The sequence below is a fragment of the Thalassophryne amazonica genome, chromosome 11, assembly GCF_902500255.1.
Source record: "Thalassophryne amazonica chromosome 11, fThaAma1.1, whole genome shotgun sequence".
NCBI classification, from domain to species: domain Eukaryota; kingdom Metazoa; phylum Chordata; class Actinopteri; order Batrachoidiformes; family Batrachoididae; genus Thalassophryne; species Thalassophryne amazonica.
Genome location: NC_047113.1, coordinates 97296346 through 97316476, shown reverse-complemented (window position 1 = coordinate 97316476; position 20131 = coordinate 97296346). Strand labels below are relative to the sequence as shown.

The window sequence follows — 20131 nt, the reverse complement described above, 5'->3', positions numbered from 1 at the left end:
AACAAAAAACACTTGCTTTGTAATGGCAACAAACTGCAGCTCAACAGAATGAGTCAAAATCTGCAGAAAGACATGATAGAAAAGGGATAAAACTGGTGATTTTGATGCCAGGACCACTGGCAGAGAATCAGGCATTGTGGGATTGGATGTTGTGTGAGTTGCTTTCTGCTTCTTTGTTCAATAAGTTAGTGTTTAAGGGCCCGGTCAGACAGCACACGGCTATAGCTGAACGAAAGGAAAAAAAAAGTCACAGAGTCACAAATCGTCAAAAAGTAGACGAATGATCCTGCACTTTTCCCCTCACCGAAAAGCCTGCGAATCAAGAGCGCATGTGCGTCAAGGACAGAAAGGCAGAGGAAGGTACAGAGGTAGTTTTGAGAGAAAAAGCTTAAAAAAATAAACTAAGTTGATTATTAAATTAGTTGCCGACAATTTTTGATAATCAACGTAATTGTGGCTAATCGAGTAATAGTGGCAGCCCTGATATAAGGTCTGTGAATTCTGTGAAATAAAGCATTCACAACAACAATACGAATGATGAACATGTAGAGTTAATGAGAGAAATAAACGACACACTTGCATTGGCAAAATGAGGAAATTGCATTTTCCATCATCCAACACAAATTCTACAGCATTCAAATTTGTTTTTCCTTATAATTAATAATGTGTTTGCTTTTTCTTGATGGTGAAACCAGAGCTGCAGAGCTTCTTAACAGGCCCCCGATTGTCTCCCTGTGTTCAGTATTTGTCAATAAATGCATGTGTGAAGTTGTAAATGTTACACACTGTCAACCACGGCTCACCTCACTTTTTTATCTTCAGTGTGTGTGTGTGTGCTGCTCTGAGCTCACAGCGTTTACGGCCTCACACACATGCTCCTACTAACAAGTTTCATGTTTATTCCGTTTGGCAGGGTACCAAAAAATGGTCCCTCCATGTCTCCACATCATTTCCAGTCATCTGTAGCTCACACTTGGTATAATTTCTTTTCTGTCTTCATGTTGACTGATCTGACAGAGGGGAGATTCCCAGCTCCCAGTGCCTATTTACATACATTTGCATATTTAAATAGGGGAGTAGAAAGGGAGAAGCTTGATACTTCTGCATGTGCGCTCAATTCCACGTTCAGTGGGATGTACAAATGGAACGTGCTTGGATCCATGCGTACGCACACTTTGATACATCTGGATAATTTTGTGCTTAAGCCAGTTTCTGGGATTTAGCGTGCGCCATGTTTCAGTAGGAAATCCACACAAGTCTTTGTACATGTTGACTTAATAGGGTTTTAAAAATAAATAATTTTCACTATTTGTCATGCTTAGTTATCACATTACAGGGTAACATGTCATATGTCATAGAATCCAGTGAACGTTGACCTTATTTGAACTTTACTTTGGAGACCAAATATTCAACACAGTCAAACCTATTCCATGTATTAATCCTTTTATTTCAACCAATAATTTGCATCATTTTTACTGAAATTGGAGCAGCTTTAACTTTTGACTCCTGTACAAACCGAAACTGACCTTTGTCACCATTTTTGCAGTTTTTACCCCTGAATTTACAGTATTTCATTGAGCAACTTTAAGTCCAGGCTGAGAGCACTTGAGATGACGTTATCAAACTGCAGTTGTTTTCATAATGTTTATGTAATTTTACCTGTGCATTTGTAACTGTAATTGTAATTTTTGCTGCCTCTTAGCCAGGACTCCCTTGAAAAAGAGGTTTTTAATCTCAATGGAACTTTCCTGGTTAAATAAAGGTTAAATAAAAAATAAAAAATAACATAACCTTCAGTCATAGATGGTCCAAACTATACCTTTTTGGAATTGTTATGTTCAGAGAAATAATGTGATATATTTTAACATGATTTGAGCATTTTTTTTTTTTATTTTGACCTCTGTGTAATTCATTCACCTGTCTCTCGCTGTGACCCTGGGATGGCTATCATAGTTTTTGGGTAGGCCATGGTACACTGAGGCTGGATTGTGCCCAGCTGTTAAACAATTTCTCGGATACTCACTCGACTGAAAGCCATCAAAAGCTGACTGAATCTTTTGAACGGTTTCCAATACGGAGGTGTTTTTCTGTGCCGCCTGCCGACCCGTTCACAACTTGACTGGTGGTTGGCTCTCACTGCGGTATTGTATCACTTCCTGTTCCGGAGCACAGCGGTGTTTTGCTGTATCTGTTAGCTGTTTAATCTGCGCAGTTAGATTGATCTAGTTAACTAGATAACGATTTGTTTCAAAGTGTAATCTTCACGTGCCTTAACTAAAGCACTGCCTCTGCTGAATCACCTCTAAATTATTTACACATTGTTCACTTTCGTGTTTTTAGGAATCCGCTAGCTTAGCGCAGCTACTAGCTCTTAGCCGGTTTAGCATGGCGGCTTCTCCTTTCTCTCCCGCACTTTTCTGCTCTGGGAGTGAAATGTTTAGTTATTCCTCGGCCTCCTTTAGCAGTAACGGTACTTGTAATAAGTGTAGCTTATTCGTAGCTTTGGAGGCCAGGCTGGGCGAATTGGAGACTCGGCTCCGCACCTTGGAAAATCCTACAGCTAGCCAGGCCCCTGTAGTCGGTGCGGACCAAGGTAGCTTAGCCGCCGTTAGTTCCCTCTTGGCAGATCCCGAGCAGCCGGGAAATCAGGCCGACTGGGTGACTGTGAGGAGGAAGCGTAGTCCTAAACAGAAGTCCCGTGTACACCGCCAACCCGTTCACATCTCTAACCGTTTTTCCCCACTCGGCGACACACCCGCTGAGGATCAAACTCTGGTTATTGGCGACTCCGTTTTGAGAAATGTGAAGTTAGTGACACCAGCAACCATAGTCAGTTGTCTTCCGGGGGCCAGAGCAGGCGACATTGAAGGAAATTTGAAACTACTGGCTAAGGCTAAGCGTAAATTTGGTAAGATTGTAATTCACGTCGGCAGTAATGACACCCGGTTACACCAATCGGAGGTCATACCTATTGGTGCGATGACAGCTCATGCCCCACCTAGTGTCTTTCAAAATTCAAAAAGAAAAAAATAATATAGCACCTTCAACTGCACCACAGACTAAAACAGTTAAATGTGGTCTATTAAACATTAGGTCTCTCTCTTCTAAGTCCCTGTTAGTAAATGATATAATAATGGATCAACATATTGATTTATTCTGCCTTACAGAAACCTGGTTACAGCAGGATGAATATGTTAGTTTAAATGAGTAAACACCCCCGAGTCACAATAACTGCCAGAATGCTCGTAACAAGGCGCCGAGGTGGAGGATTAGCAGCAATCTTCCACTCCAGCTTATTAATTAATCAAAAACCCAGACAGAGCTTTAATTCATTTGAAAGCTTGTCTCTTAGTCTTGTCCATCCAAATTGGAAGTCCCAAAAACCAGTTTTATTTGTTGTTATCTATCATCCTCCTGGTCGTTACTGTGAGTTTCTCTGTGAATTTTCGGACCTTTTGTCTGACTTAGTGCTTAGCTCAGATAAGATAATTATAGTGGGCGATTTTAACATCCACACAGATGCTGTGAATGACAGCCTCAACACTGCATTTAATCTATTGTTAGACTCGATTGGCTTTGCTCAAAATGTAAATGAGTCCACCCACCACTTTAATCATACCTTAGATCTTGTTCTGACGTATGGTATGGAAATTGAAGACTTAACAGTATTCCCTGAAAACCCCCTTCTGTCTGATCATTTCTTAATAACATTTACATTTACTCTGATGGACTACCCAGTAGTGGGGAATAAGTTTCATTACAGTAGAAGTCTTTCAGAAAGCGCTGTAACTAGATTTAAGGATATGATTCCTTCTTTATGTTCTCCAATGCCATATACCAACACAGGGCAGAGTAGCTACCTAAACTCTGTGAGTGAGATAGATTATTTCATCAGTAGTTTTATATCCTCATTGAGCACAACTTTGGATGCTGTAGCTCCTCTGAAAAAGAGAGCCTTAAATCAGAAGTGCCTGAGTCCGTGGTATAACTCACAAACTCGCAGCTTAAAGCAGATAACCCGTAAGTTGGAGAGGAAATGGCGTCTCACTAATTTAGAAGATCTTCACTTAGCCTGGAAAAAGAGTCTGTTGCTCTATAAAAAAGCCCTCCGTAAAGCTAGGACATCTTACTACTCATCACTAATTGAAGAAAATAAGATCAACCCCAGGTTTCTTTTCAGCACTGTAGCCAGGCTGACAAAGAGTCAGAGCTCTGTTGAGCGGAGTATTCCTTTAACTGTAACTAGTAATGACTTCATGACTTTCTTTGCTAATAAAATTTTAACTATTAGAGAAAAAATTACTCATAACCATCCCAAAGACATATCGTTCTCTTTGGCTGCTTTCAGTGTGCCGGTATTTGGTTAGACTCTTTCTCTCCGATTGTTCTGTCTGAGTTATTTTCATTAGTTACTTCCTCCAAACCATCAACATGTCTATTAGACCCCATTCCTACCAGGCTGCTCAAGGAAGCCCTACCATTAACTAATGCTTCGATCTTAAATATGATCAATCTGTCTTTATTAGTTGGCTATGTACCACAGGCTTTTAAGGTGGCAGTAATTAAACCATTACTTAAAAAGCCATCACTTGACCCAGCAATCTTAGCTAATTATAGGCCAATCTCCAGCCTTTTCTCTCAAAAATTCTTGAAAGGGTAGTTGTAAAACCGCTAACTGATCATCTGCAGAGGAATGGTCTATTTGAAGAGTTTCATTCAGGGTTTAGAATTCATCATAGTACAGATACAGCATTAGTGAAGGTTACAAATGATCTTCTTATGGCCTCAGACAGTGGACTCATCTCTGTGCTTGTTCTGTTAGACCTCAGTGCTGCTTTTGATACTGTTGACCATAAAATTTTATTACAGAGATTAGAGCATGCCATAGGTATTAAAGGCACTGCGCTGCGGTGGTTTGAATCATATTTATCTAATAGATTACAATTTGTTCATGTAAATGGGGAATCTTCTTCACAGACTAAGGTTAATTATGGAGTTCCACAAGGTTCTGTGCTAGGACCAATTTTATTCACTTTATACATGCTTCCCTTAGGCAGTATTATTAGACAGCATTGCTTAAATTTTCATTGTTACGCAGATGATACTCAGCTTTATCTATCCATGAAGCCAGAGGACACACACCAATTAGCTAAACTGCAGGATTGTCTTACAGACATAAAGACATGGATGACCTCTAATTTCCTGCTTTTAAACTCAGATAAAACTGAAGTTATTGTACTTGGCCCCACAAATCTTAGAAACATGGTGTCTAACCAGATCCTTACTCTGGATGGCATTACCCTGACCTCTAGTAATACTGTGAGAAATCTTGGAGTCATTTTTGATCAGGATATGTCATTCAATGCGCATATTAAACAAATATGTAGGACTGCTTTTTTGCATTTGTGCAATATCTCTAAAATTAGAAAGGTCTTGTCTCAGAGTGATGCTGAAAAACTAATTCATGCATTTATTTCCTCTAGGCTGCACTATTGTAATTCATTATTATCAGGTTGTCCTAAAAGTTCCCTGAAAAGCCTTCAGTTAATTCAAAATGCTGCAGCTCGAGTACTGACAGGGACTAGAAGGAGAGAGCATATCTCACCCATATTGGCCTCTCTTCATTGGCTTCCTGTTAATTCTAGAATAGAATTTAAAATTCTTCTTCTTACTTATAAGGTTTTGAATAATCAGGTCCCATCTTATCTTAGGGACCTCATAGTACCATATCACCCCAATAGAGCACTTCGCTCTCAGACTGCAGGCTTACTTATAGTTCCTAGGGTTTGTAAGAGTAGAATGGGAGGCAGAGCCTTCAGCTTTCAGGCTCCTGTCCTGTGGAACCAGGTCCCAATTCGGATTAGGGAGACAGACACCCTCTCTACTTTTAAGATTAGGCTTAAAACTTAGGGCTGGATCAGGTGACCCTGAACCATCCCTTAGTTATGCTGCTATAGACTTAGACTGCTGGGGGGGGTTCCCATGATGCACTGTTTCTTTTTCTTTTTGCTCTGTATGCACCACTCTGCATTTAATCATTAGTGATTGATCTCTGCTCCCCTCCACAGCATGTCTTTTTCCTGGTTCTCTCCCTCAGCCCCAACCAGTCCCAGCAGAAGACTGCCCCTCCCTGAGCTTGGTTCTCCTGGAGGTTTCTTCCTGTTAAAAGGGAGTTTTTCCTTCCCACTGTCGCCAAGTGCTTGCTCACAGGGGGTTGTTTTGACCGTTGGGGTTTTTCTGTAGTTTTTGTATGGCTTTGCCTTGCAATATGAAGCGCCTTGGGGCAACTGTTTGTTGTATTTGGTGCTATATAAATGAAATTGATTTGATTTGATTTGATTTGTCTCACAGTTTCTGAAAAAATTTTGATCAAGCAAAGCGGCTGGTCTCTCAGCAAGTTCTCAGATAAAGGAATTCCGACGGGAGGGGTGGACCAGTGCTCACTCAAAGCCTGCCCACAGGTGAATGATGCAACCGACAGGCGTGAAAAAACTCACGCATGTGCACGAGGGTTCAAGGTTGGTTGATGTAATTGCACGTGATTCAAATCCATATAGTGTGTGAAAAAAATAAAAAGGTACGATACTTTTCTCACAGACCTCGTATGTTAACATCATGTACAGTGATAAATAACGGATCATTGAAATGGTTTGTGGCCGACAGAGAAAATTTTGCCAACTTTGAAAAAACATAATTTTTCTCTGGATCTTGTATCATTGTCCTCAATGTTCATCTGACTGTCGTACTGTGTTGTAAACTGATGTGATAAAACAGTTACTAACATGAGCATTCCATGTGTTGTGGAGGTTATTCCCATGGAGGTGGTGTCTGTTGTCCTGCAGTTTTTAAACGGCACTCAGACGGAGGTGGAGCTGAGTGATAATGAAACCTTGAGTCCTGTTCTACTGAGCCCAAACTTATGTGCTAATGTGGTTTTGAATGTGACTTAAATTCCTGATTTAGCCAATACATAAAATACTTCAATAATTTATTCATTAAACACTAAAGAAAAGAAAAAATTATAGTAACACGTTCTGCTTTTAAACCTACAGTATATATTTTTGTCCGTGTGGAAAATTGTCTTTCATCAGAATGCATTAGTGGAGTAACAGTGTATCATGACATGATGCAGTGAACACTGACAGAAACGTTTTCCATTTGAAGATAGAGTTAATGTATAGAAGCTGATAAATGTTATTAACAATAAAACAAGAAAGGAAATTACAATTATTGTTAATTGCATAAAATAAAGTGTAAAATATGTAGTTGTTGAATCATCAGCTGTTTTGTTTCTTCAGGTGGGTTTTGTGGTAAAGTACAACTCAGCTGGTGACATACTGAATGCGGTTGTGTCGGTGGTTCTTGGATTTGTCCATGATGAATTGCTGCCTCTGGAACAGGAATTTCACGTTATGTTTGCCCAGGTAATTGCACTCCAGAAGCAGTTTTATAAATAAATGAATATGTTGTTTTTTATGAATTAAGGTTACTGTGTTTCAGATGTGGCTATCCTTTTTGAGTATATTTCTACATGAATTATACTTAAAAAAAAAACCTGGAAATAGATAACACATTTGCAACCCCAATTCCAATAAAGTCGGGACATTGTGTAAAATGTAAATAAAAACAGAATACAATGATATACAAATCCTCTTCAACCTATATTCAATTGAATACACCACAAAGACAAGATATTTAATGTTCAAACTGATAAACTTTATTGTTTTTGTGCAAATATTTGCTCCTTTTGAAATGGATGCCTGCAACATGTTTCAAAAAAGCTGGGACAGTGGTATGTTTACCACTGTGTTACATCACTTTTCCTTCTAACAACACTCAATAAGCGTCTGGGAACTGAGGACACTAGTTGTTGAAGCTTTGCAGGTGGAATTCTTTCCCATTCTTGCTTGATGTACAACTTCAGTTGTTCAACAGTCCGAGGTCTCCGTTGTCATAATTTGCGCTTCATAATGCGCCACACATTTTCAATGGGCGACAGGTCTGGACTGCAGGCAGGCCAGTCTAGTACCCCCGCACTCTTTTATTACAAAGGCACCCTGTTGTAACACGTGCAGCATGTGGCTTGGCATTGTGATTGTCTTGCTGAAATAAGCAAGGATGTCCCTGAAAAAGACTTGGATGTCTTGGATTGTCTTGAATGGCAGCAGGTGTTGCTCCAAAACCTGGATGTACCTTTCAGCATTGATGGTGCCATCAGAGATGTGTAAGTTGCTCATGCCATGGGCAATAACACACCCCCATACCATCACAGATGCTGGCTTTTGAACTTTGCGCTGATAACAATCTGGATGGTCTTTTTCCTCTTTTGTCCAGAGGACGCAACGTCCATGATTTCCAAAAACAATCTGAAATGTGGACTCATCAGACCACAGCATGCTTTTCCACTTTGCTTCTGTCCATTTCAAATGAGCTCAGAGAAGGCGGCAGTGTTTCTGGATGTTGTTGATGTATGGATTTCGCTTTGCATGGAAGAATTTTAACTTGCCCTTGTAGATGGAGCGACGAACTGTGTTAACTGACAATGGTTTTCTGAAGTGTTCCTGAGCCCAGGGATCGAAGGTCACGGGCTTTCAATGTTGGTTTTCGGCCTTGCCGCTTACGTGTAGAAAGTTCTCCAGATTTTCTGACTCTTATGATTATATTATGGACTGTAGATGATGAAATCCTTAAATTCCTTGCAAATGAACATTGAGAAACATTGTTCTTAAACTGTAGGACTATTTTTCACACAGTTGTTCATAAAGTGGTGATCCTCACCCCATCTTTGTGAACGGCTGAGCCTTTTGAGGATGCTCCTTTTATACCCAATCATGACACTTACAGTTAGTGTCCTCAGTTCTCAAACGCATATTGAGTGTTGTTAGAAGGAAAGGTGACGTAGCACAGTGATAAACATACCACTGTCCCAGCTTTTTTGAAACATGTTGCAGGCATCTATTTCAAAATGAGCAAATATTTACGCAAAACAACAAAGTTTATCACTTTGAACATTAAATATCTTGTCTTTGTCTAGTATTCAATTGAATATAGGTTGAAGAGGATTTGCAAATCATTGTGTTCTGTTTTTATTTACATTTCACACCACATCTCAACTTCATTGGAATTGGCGTTGTAGCTATACACAAAAAAACAACACAACAGCAGCTTTAAAAACAACAAACAGCTTCACAGGACAAGACCTTCTTAACCCCCCCCCCCCCCCCCCAAAAAAAAAACATGCTTCATAAATTATTAAGATGCTTAATGAGGTAGGGTAGTTTTAGATGTGTAAAAAGAATGTATTATTGATTGCACATGTTGATAGTCTGTTACTGAATGTCTGCGCTTGTGTTTGTGGGAGGAGGATGGGGTGGGTTGCTGAAGGCTACAACCCTGGGGAAAAAAACTGTTCCTTAGCCTGTTAGTCCATGTCCTTATAGAAGGGCAAACAGGAAATGTCCTGGGTGACTGTTGTCCTTACAGATGGCCCGTGCTTTCCTCTGCAAGTGCTCAACATACATGTGTGTGTGTCACACATGAACTGTTCTTTTACCATTGTGAAATGATTGTAAAGCAAGTTTGAATTTATTTAGGATGTTCTGTAATCCATGTAGGGTATAAATACATACAGGCTCAAATACACTCTCACTCATATTTGGTTAAATGTCCCTTAGCAAGCTGTATGTCAACTTGGCACGTGCGGTAGCCATCAACAAGCTTCTGGCATAATTCTGGCTGGATGTTTGACCCCTCTTCTTGGCAGAATTGGCAGAGTTCATTTAAAGTGGTTTGTGTCCTGACACTGACCCGGTGTCGCAGACTGAACGGTCCCCCCCTAAAAATTGGTCCAGATGGACTCTCTACAGCCAAAGCGATTAAATGGATTAATGGGATTATTAACCATCAGATGACCATCAGGTAAAACCTCTTAAATCATTCTAAAGTCAGTTTTATGCAGAAAACGAGGTGATAATTGGTGAGTCGTTACTGACGCACTGAAATGACATAGGTGCCGCAGCAGCTGCTGTGCCCTCTGATCGGTCCGCCGTCCTTTATTATGAAATAATGTTGAATTTATGTGGAAGTGATTGTTGTATAATATACATGTCAAGCCCTTTGAGGTTCCACCTGTATAACCAAGTGAGAAAATCCATAAAATCAACACAAAATCCTTATAACCTCCAAATGGCACCAAAATCAGTTTTATTACTGTGCACACAATTACATAGCGGTATCGCATAATTGGGTTTTTGTCCACATATTATGAGTTGCCACAATGACATTAAAGTCAGGATCATTATTATTTCCTCCACAGTTGAATTTCAGACAATAGAGATCTAGTATTCATGTGTCAAGCTGAATTTTATAGAACTGAATGTGTCAAATTTAGTTATTTTTTACAGAAACAAGAACTGTGTGTCACTAATGGAAATACATTAATAAAATCATGAAAAATAAATCAAATATAATGAACAAAATAAAACATACCCCAGAACTTCATCAAGTGTCTCGAAAATCGCCTCGCCAGTGCCGATGTTGCAGACTGGCATGTCGATGATCCTCGACTTCACCCCTGTGTTTCTTAAGGATGAGTATCGCTAAGATTATATCGATACCATTATTGATTCTGCTTATCGATCTGATTCCGCTTATCAATCCGATTCCTTATCGATACCTCTTGTGATTTTTTTTTTTTTTTTGTACTAAAAGTAGGCTTTACAAGTTTTCTATGTCAGCGGGCCAAAGAGCTTTTCCTTATCATGCACCCGCTCTGTGGAATGGTCTTCCTGCGACCGTGACGCAATTGGAGTCTGTAGACATTTTTAAGTCAAGCCTTAAAGCCTATTTTTTATTCTCTTTCTTATGAATAGGTTTCATTTGTATCTGTTTTAATCTTTTACTTCTGTTTTTAATTATGTATTTGAATTTTTATTTATTTGTTTTTATTTTTTATGTTGAACTGTTCTATGTGAGGTGCCTTGAGATGGCTTTTGTTGTGATTTGGCACTTTATAAGCCAATTAAATTGAAATTGAGTTGAACAACATTTTATTGAGTTTTAAAGTAAATAAATATGAAATTGGTGACTGGATCCTTAAACTTTGGACATAATAAACTGTACATGGTGGATCCTTGATCTCTGCACATGAATAGAAATAAACAAAATCTGTAGTTTTTGTCAAAAGCATTTCCTTTCAGACATTTTGGCATGAATGTCACTCCATACATCTGAGCTGAGCTCTTACAGCTGACTGTGCTGTACGTCAGCATCAGTTTAATTCATAAAGAATGCAGGACGTCTCATTTTGGGAAGGAAAAAAAAAAACATTTTAGTTGATTGTAGTTTATTTTCTGTATTACAGCATTTGGAAAGAGGTGTCATTTTATTTAAAGCAGCAATTTGAAGCTATTAATTCCGACTGGACTCTGTCTCAGCAGCCAACGGAACGGAGGACGATTGTCGTTTCTTGACTACAACATGACATGAGTCCCAGTTAGTGACTTTAATCCACAAAAAAGCGACTCACGATATTTTAATGGCTTTGAGAGGAGTTAAGAAGCGGACTTGCCATTTCTGAAGAGCAGCGAATCAAAGAACCACGAGCCAGTGGTTCGAAGCATTGGCTTCATTGCCTCACGCATCAAAGTGGAGTCGCGCTGCAGAAACGGTTGATTACAGAGCCACTGCAGACCAAACCCTGAATATCCGTAAGACTGTATTTGTACGTCCGTATGACTCTGAAACTCTGAAAAATCCGTATAATTTATAATTTAAAAGCTTCAGATATCTGTCGCTGAGACAGATGATGACTAGAGTGCAGGTTTAAGCAGAAACGAGGTGATAATCAGTGAATTGCCGGTGATGCTCAGAAATGATGCTGCTGAGCTCCGAAATGACGCATGCACATTGAATGCAGGGTGGACCGATTTTAGGCGGGTCTGCGACACCTACTTTGCTTGTGGATGACATCACCGGTTTTCACTGGTCTTTGCTCAGATGAAAAAAACTCCTCTACAAAAGCCCTGCTGCTAGTTCTTGTGGAGGACTGAACATTTTTATTTGAAATATCTACAATAATATGGCTTGCTATGTGGTTATTTGTCCTTGCATTTCATCTAAGAAGTCTGTGTGCCATGAGGTTAGCACGAGTTAGCAGATTTAGCAGCTATTGGTAGCTTGATAACTTTAGGATCAGTTAATCTGCGATTACTGAGGAAATAAGACTGTCATAATTTTTTTAATACCCACATCAAAGCAAACTGTTCTGATGACCACTGTGCAGTCCCCAAACATGATTTAATAAAACAGTTAGTTAACGGTTAGCCTGTTAGCTATTCTCAAGGTCAGCCATCCGGCCATTTAACCTCAAGGAGCTGGTTTTGTTGGTGAAAACATCACCGAATTCAATACAAATACATGTAATTTGGTCACTTTTCAAAGGGGTCAGACTCGTCAATAAAGTCAATTTAATGTACAGTTGTTCATTTTAGGTCAGCTTGGTGTATAAATCTCATTGTTCCAGGCAATGATAGTTGTCAGCTGGCCATTAGAAGCAAGAGATGATCAAAAACCGGCTGATTTCAATAAAACAGCATACAGCCCAAGCGTGTTTTCACAGAGTGGACAGTCACGGAACCACGAATTCTCGCCTTCGGATTGGCCACTTTGCCATAGTGACGTAGCGCTGACCTTGAGAATAGGTTTGGTTCCCACTTACACCTCGTTACCCATTTATGGGTTCGCTGGGATGTGACTGAAGGGCATTCCATCAGTTGTAATAGTTGACCATGCACTTCTGCATGTGCCCACCCCCTTCTTGGTCATATTTTCAAGCCAAATCCCCTGGACATTCCAAAATGCCAGTAATGTACAGGGACAGTTTGGTAATCACACATATCTCCAGCTATGGGGTCAGTGGAAACCATCCAGGAGCAAAGATGTTTCTGTATTGTGGTAGACACAGTGACACAAGGCAACAGCACATCATCTGGCCTTCACATTTGGAATATTTGAAAAGTCTAATCAATGCCAGTCAATTTGAAATTGTTTTGCAAATAAACAATGTAATTGTTGATAATGAAAGGTCATAATCTGTGATTTTGTGTGTGTGTGTGTGTGTGTGTGTGTGTGTGTGTGTGTGTGTGTGTGTGTGTGTGTGTGTGTGTGTGTGTGTGTGTGTGTGTGTGTGTGTGTGTGTGACACAGGAGGATGGACAGCAGGTGGCTGTTCACAACAGTGGCAATCCAGGTTATGTTGTAGGACTGCCTGTTCTCTCTGGAAAAAGAGCAGCAGAATATCCTTTAACTTACATAAAGATACTCTCACACCCAGAAGAGTTTGGCACATATTTAAGAAATGTTGTTGTACCAGTTACAACTCTGCACACTTAAACTGATTTCCACAATTGGGGGCCTGACTGAATTTGGGGCTGTGTTTTCTCAAGTAGCAACAGCACAACTCTTATACTGTCAAAGTCAGGGTGAGCTCGGCATTGTAGTCTGCGTATCTCAGCACGGGTCACGATAGCTGAGGGTAAACGAGGTGCAACACGGACACAGAGTTCCAGAAATGTTTAAACAAGTTCAAAACTGGTACAAGTACACCCAACCTTTTACAGTTTGCGTAGAGCTATGCCAAGTAGTATGCCGAGGTCCCCATGATGTACAGTGTATACATATTGTGTCGAGTCACTGTGTAGGAAAACAGCCAGGTGTGACATCTGGTGAACTGATGGTTTCACCATCAGCATGGAGACCAAAGCATTAACTGATGCAGTGATTTATAGTACACAATGTATATTATTATAGCCAAGTGGTCTCTGTGTGTGTGTATACGTGCATGTGTGTATGCGTGTGTATGGCTTCAATCACTGAGAAACTGGGGAGAGCTGACATTTGCCGTTTGGTATGCTTATGTATTTTGGGTCAAGAATGAAAGTTGATAGAACTAATATTTTTGGAGAAATTAGCGATATTAGCTAACACGAGTAAACAATGGACATTGTGCTGCAATACACCATGAGGGTTTGAGGTTTACGGGTTTTAAATGTTGTTACTGTGGTTCATTTTAGTTTAACAGTGTTGTTAGTGTTATTGAGTTCTTGTGTTTTTGTAGTTCAATTGGTTTAATAAGTTTAGTTAAGTGTTGTCTTGCCCTTACTATGAGTGACAAGTGTAGTGCATTTGATGTCTTCTGCCACTGTCTCTGTTTGTGGGTGTGTAAAAATAAAAGCACCTGTGTGGGGCAGAATGCAGAAAAGACAAAAAACTTTGCATGTGCATGCAACTTCGATCACAGATGGAGCATTGATAGGATGAATATTTTTGGAGAAATTGCAGATATTAGCTAACAACACTGAACAATGTACATTGATAATTACATTGTGGGCTTACACGCCATTCCAGCAGGGGGCGGTAAATCATTTTTATATTAAAAGCTTGCATGCCTGCCTCATTTTATTTAGTAAGTTCAATGTAAGTACATGATTTAATTGTAAATATGTTAAAAATCAGTGGTGGGCATGGCTACCCAAAAAAGTTAACTTTGATAACAGCTAATCATCTAACTGAAAGCTATACCGATAAACCACCCAAACATTTATTGGAAGCTACAGCTAACTGATAACCAATAACTTTCAAAATTGAGTTTTAACACCACGATCACAATCCCAGACAATGAAACACCACTTTTGTCATTGTGCCCCCTGCTGGAAGCTCCTGTTTATGTTTTTTGTACTGTTTATGTATTTTACTCTACCACATCAAAAGGACCCTGACCACCAGGTTGTCACAAAAAAAAAAAAAAAAAAAATTATTCCTTAACCGCATACAGCTCTTGGAAAATAAAGCAGTTTTGACTTGTAGTTTTGATTTATAAACCAAATTATTCTGTATGGAATAACTACATTAATGACAATTCTGTCATTTGTACAAAGTTAAAATATAACACATATCTTTTAATTTTAAATAATGCACTAATTCTGAAGTTTTGTAACAAACACACACAGATGCCAAAGGGATTATGGATAAAATAGCTGCCGCTAACACTGATTGGTTGACTCATTCATTCTGTGTAAAAACAAACACGTTAATGTGACGTGTGTGTTGGTTTACATATAAATGTGCTTTTGTAAAATATGACATTTTTTTCATGTGTTTAAAAAAAAGCCATTTGCAAAAGCCAAAAGTCAACTTGTGATTAGACAACTGTCTGATATAACCTGATTATACTGCCATGAACCAGACCAGTGAAATCTTGCCAAAACAACTATTCCAAATATTCTGTGTCTGCTACGTGGAATTTAATAAACACAAACTGAATTTAAGACATTTTATATATATATATATATATATATATATATATATATATATATATATATATATATATATATATATATATATATATATCTCAATCATTCTGGAACAAAGACAACAAACAGTGTTGTCAAGGACAATAACCAGGACATTATAGAGCAAACAGGAAGCAATTGCAACCTACAGTGATTCCAATTGAAAATAATGGAGAAGCAACCTGAGCTTCTTCTGGCATGTTTACATAAAACAAACACAATAACAACATCTCTAAACCCAGAGAATATATTGACGAGAGTTTTAGGCACAATTTACAAAGGGTTTAGTGCTGTTGTCCGTGTGGAGCCTGATCAGAGCCTCTCAAATGCATTTCTCCTGTCGTAAACTTCTACAGTACCCATAATGCACTGCACACACACCATGTTCACACTAAAACCTTTAAAATTAGTGCATTACTTTAAAACTAAAACATATAGCTGATATTTTCACTTTATAAAACTTCAGACGTGATGTTAATTGAAATAACTTGTCCAAAATGTGTTTGGTTAAAATTTTAACCATAACTTAAAACTGTATGCCTCTGGATGATTTGGGTGATATTGCTGGCTGGTTCGTAAGGTGTCAAGAGAAATGGTCTTATTTTGTTTGTCTTCTGTGAGCAGTTCTTCTCTGATTCTGATTCTCCTCTGTTTGTAGAGGATAGAACTGTACATCTACTACAAAACATTTAACAGGTAGGCTCTATAATCTTTGATATCAGACTTTAAAAATGTTTATTAACTGTTAAAGCTTTATTCACTAAGCTTGCAATAATATGTTAGTGGTCTAATAATTATCGGACCAAAATTTATCAGAAGATGATTAATCCGATGATGGCTTTCAAAGTTATCTGAAAAGCTAATCTGATAATAAAAATGTTAGCTTTGATCATTAGCGGTTAGCGGATTAGCAGAATTGTGCCCACCACTGTTAAAAATACATAGATGACACAAGGAAGTGAAGACACTTATTACACATCACTGCTGGTGAACTTGTACCTTGGTCATGCAGCACTAACGAAGGACAACGAAGCTCAAACGTTACAAGAAATCTGGACTTTCATTGACTTTCGGAAGTATCGTTGACTCTTCATCCAGCTTTGTTCCTCCAAGCTGGCGCTTCGTCAGAATTTTTAAAGTTTTGAAAAATTTGAATGAATACCACCGACATCCTCAATTTGCCCGTATTTAGTTTTCCTTTTCTTATCATTTGCTTAGTTTTCAGAATGTTAGTGTTTTGTTTGACTTTAGTCCAACTTCATTCAACCTCCCAAGTCCGACATATTGAACAAAGGTTGACAATATCTGAACAAATCAATAACCAAAGCTTTGATGAGCTGAAATGAAACCCTTGGATCGCTAATGAATCGTCCATGTTTGGGACAAAACAGCAACGTTTTCATACAGAAACAAATGCGTGAAGTATGTTTTTTCAACTACTTTAACTGTTTACGTGGGCTGTCCGTAAAGTATCGGTCCTTTTTAATTTTTTTAAAAACTATATGGATTTCATTCATATGTTTTTACATCAGGCAAGATTGAACCCTCGTACGCATGCGTGAGTTTTTCCACGCCTGTCGGTGACGTCATTCGCCTGTGAGCACGCCTTGGGAAGGAGTGGTCCCGCCCCCTCGTCGGAATTTCATTGTCTGGAAATGGTGGAATGAAAAGGACTTTTTTTCCATCAGATTTTTTTCAGAAGCTGTTAGAAACTGGCATCTGGAAATCATTCGAAAAATTTATCTGGCTTTCGGTGAAAATTTTGCAGGCTTCACAGAGAATAAGGACTGTTAACTGTCGCTTTAAGGACCCCTTTAAGGACGCTTGGCGCGCCACGCTCCGAGCTGTGACAACGCGGCACAAAACACCGTATCATTTCTAAACAGATAGCTCTGTGGATAGCTCTGTAATCACAAGAGCTGGACATCAACATTTTCCGGCAGATTTCACTTTTAACCAGAGATTTTGTCATGGAACGCTGCGCGGAGGCTTCGCGCGTCACGACCGATTTGCTTGATGAGCGAGACAAAGAACACCTCCGTTTCGGCGTGTCAGTGGACAAGTTTGGACATGTCTAGCTCTCCACAATTTCTCCGCTACTTACTGGACTGGTAAGCATTGAAAGCCGAGATAGGCATGTCCTAACTTGTCCTCTGACACGCCGAAACAGAGGCGTTCTTTGTCTCGCTCATCAAGCGAATCGGTCGTGACGCGCGAAGCCTCTGCGTCGCGTTCCATGACAAAATCTCTGGTTAAAAGTGAAATCTGCTGGAAAATGGCTGATGTTCAGCTCTTGTGATTACCAGAGAAAGAGCACACGACGTCTCGTATCCACAGAGCCATCAGCTTAGAAATTATCCAGTGGTTTGTGCCGCGTCATCGCGGCACAGAGCGCGGTGCGCTGACCGTCCTTAAAGGGGTCCTTAAAGCGACAGTTAACAGTCCTTATTCTCTGTGAAGCCCACAAAATTTTCAACGAAAGCCAGATAAATTTTTTGAATGGTTTCCAGGTGCCAGTTTCTAACAGCTTCTGAAAAAAATCTGATGGAAAAAAGTCCTTTTCATTCCGCCATTTCCAGACAATGAAATTCCGACGAGGGGGCGGGACCACTCCTTCCCAAGGCGTGCTCACAGGCGAATGACGACACAGACAGGCGTGGAAAAACTCACTCATGCGCACGAGGGGTCAAACTTGCCTGACGTAAAAACATATGAATGAAATCCATATAGTTTTTAAAAAAAATAAAAAGGACTGATACTTTACGGACAGCCCACGTACATGTTCCAACTGTTTGTGGCTGGCCTGCGTCTGTCTGCGTGTGCGTGTCTTCAGGAGTAGCCTTCATGTGGCACACTTCTGCATGGCTGATGCCATTGACTCATCAAAAGTACTCGTCACAACAAGTACTATCACAGATAAAGTGTACAATAAGGTACAGACATGCCACGAGAACTCAGAATGTGAAGACAAACAAAACTTGTGAAGACAAACAAAATCTCTCACCTGTTGTCAAGACAAACAAACTCTCACACCTCCAAGTACTGTAGAAATGAGGACAATGCTGGCTGCACTCGGCTTCTTTCGGTCACATTAATGTTTCGTTTTGATTTAGTTCAAAGTGTTGAGGTTCGCGTTCGCTTCATTTTTCTTTTCATTTTAAGTTCTGTTTGAGTTCGCTTGATTCACAGATTTTTTTGGTGATGATAAAAGTGCAGGATTTTTCATTTACCTTTTCTCAATGATTTTTGACTTTTTATCCTTCATTGAGCTTGCTCTGTGTGCCATGTGACCAGGGCATGTGGTTTAGTTTTTTACAGCTGACTGATTCTGTTCTTTTTATCTCTGTCCAAGACACTGACAATAGAATGATTCTGGCCGAGCACCACCAAGGTGCCGGACTGACCTCAGAGTGTCGTGCCTGTTCCACAACTGATGGGTGGACCTGGTCTGCAGCCTACCGGTGTTGGACATTATATATTAAAGACCCAAGATGGACGCTGCTGTATTTTCCATTAAGGACTCTGTTTTTGCTGCTTTTCTGTTTCATCTGTTTGTACGCAAACTTTTGTATAATCTGTAAAAACCATGTAGCTATTAGACTGGCTGAAGCAGTGGGTCTCCCACAGTGAGTCTGTTCTGCTTGAGGTTTCTTCCTCATTATCACCAGAGAGAGTTTTTTGTGGCCCACTTCTTTTTTTTTTTTTACACTTTTGTGGATCTGGTTACACACACAGAGACTGAAATTCACATTTGCAAAATACTTGCAAGCAAATACTTTTGCTACAATAATAGCCCCATAGTTTTTGCTTGCTCAGAGGCTTGGTAAGGTTATACAACCCCAATTCCAATGAAGTTGGGACATTGTGTAAAATGTAAATAAAAACAGAATACAATGATTTGCAAATCATCTTCAACCTGTATTCAGTTGAATACACCACAAAGACAAGATATTTAATGTTCAAACTGATAGACTTTATTGTTTTTGTGCAAATATTTGCTCATTTTGAAATGGATGCCTGCAGCACGTTTCAAAAAAGCTTGGACAGTGGTATGTTTACCACTGCGTTACATCACCTTTCCTTCTAACAACACTCAATAAGTGTTTGGGAACTGAGGACACTAGTTGTTGAAGCTTTGCAGGTGGAATTCTTTCCCATTCTTGCTTGATGTACGACTTCAGTTGTTCAACAGTCCGGGGTCTCCATTGCCGTATTTTGCGCTTCATAATGCACCACACATTTTCATTGGGTGACAGGTCTGGACTGCAGGCAGGCCAGTCTAGTACCCGCACTCTTTTATTATGAAGCCACGCTGTTAAAACACGTGCAGAATGTGGCTTGGCATTGTCTTGCTGACATAAGCAGGGACGTCCCTGAAAAAGACTTTGCTTGGATTGAAGCATGTGTTGCTCCAAAACCTGGATGTACCTTTCAACATTGATGGTGCCATCACAGATGTGTAAGTTGCCCATGCCATGGGCACTAACACACTCCCATACCATCACAGATGCTGGCTGGTAACAATCTGGATAGTCTTTTTCCTTTTTTGTCCGGAGGACACAATGTCCATGATTTCCAAAAACAATTTGAAATGTGGACTCATCAGACCTCAGTACACTTTTCCACTTTGTGTCTGTCCATTTCAAATGAGCTCGGGCCCAGAGAAGGTGGCGGCGTTTCTGGATGTTGTTGATGTATGGCTTTCTCTTTGCATGGTAGAGTTTTAACTTGCACTTGTAGATGTAGTGACGAACTGTGTTAACTGACAATTGTTTTCTGAAG

The 20131-nt window shown here is 39.7% G+C and overlaps 1 protein-coding gene across 1 annotated transcript in view; it reads left to right on the top strand.

Annotated features, from left to right (window-relative positions):
• tctn1 (tectonic family member 1) overlaps nucleotides 1–20131 on the top strand; it is a 52780-nt gene that overhangs the window by 19588 nt on the left and 13061 nt on the right. The window contains 3 exon segments of the mRNA XM_034180972.1: nucleotides 6807–6941; nucleotides 7299–7424; nucleotides 13209–13294. Of these exon segments, the coding sequence (XP_034036863.1) occupies nucleotides 6807–6941; nucleotides 7299–7424; nucleotides 13209–13294 (347 nt within the window).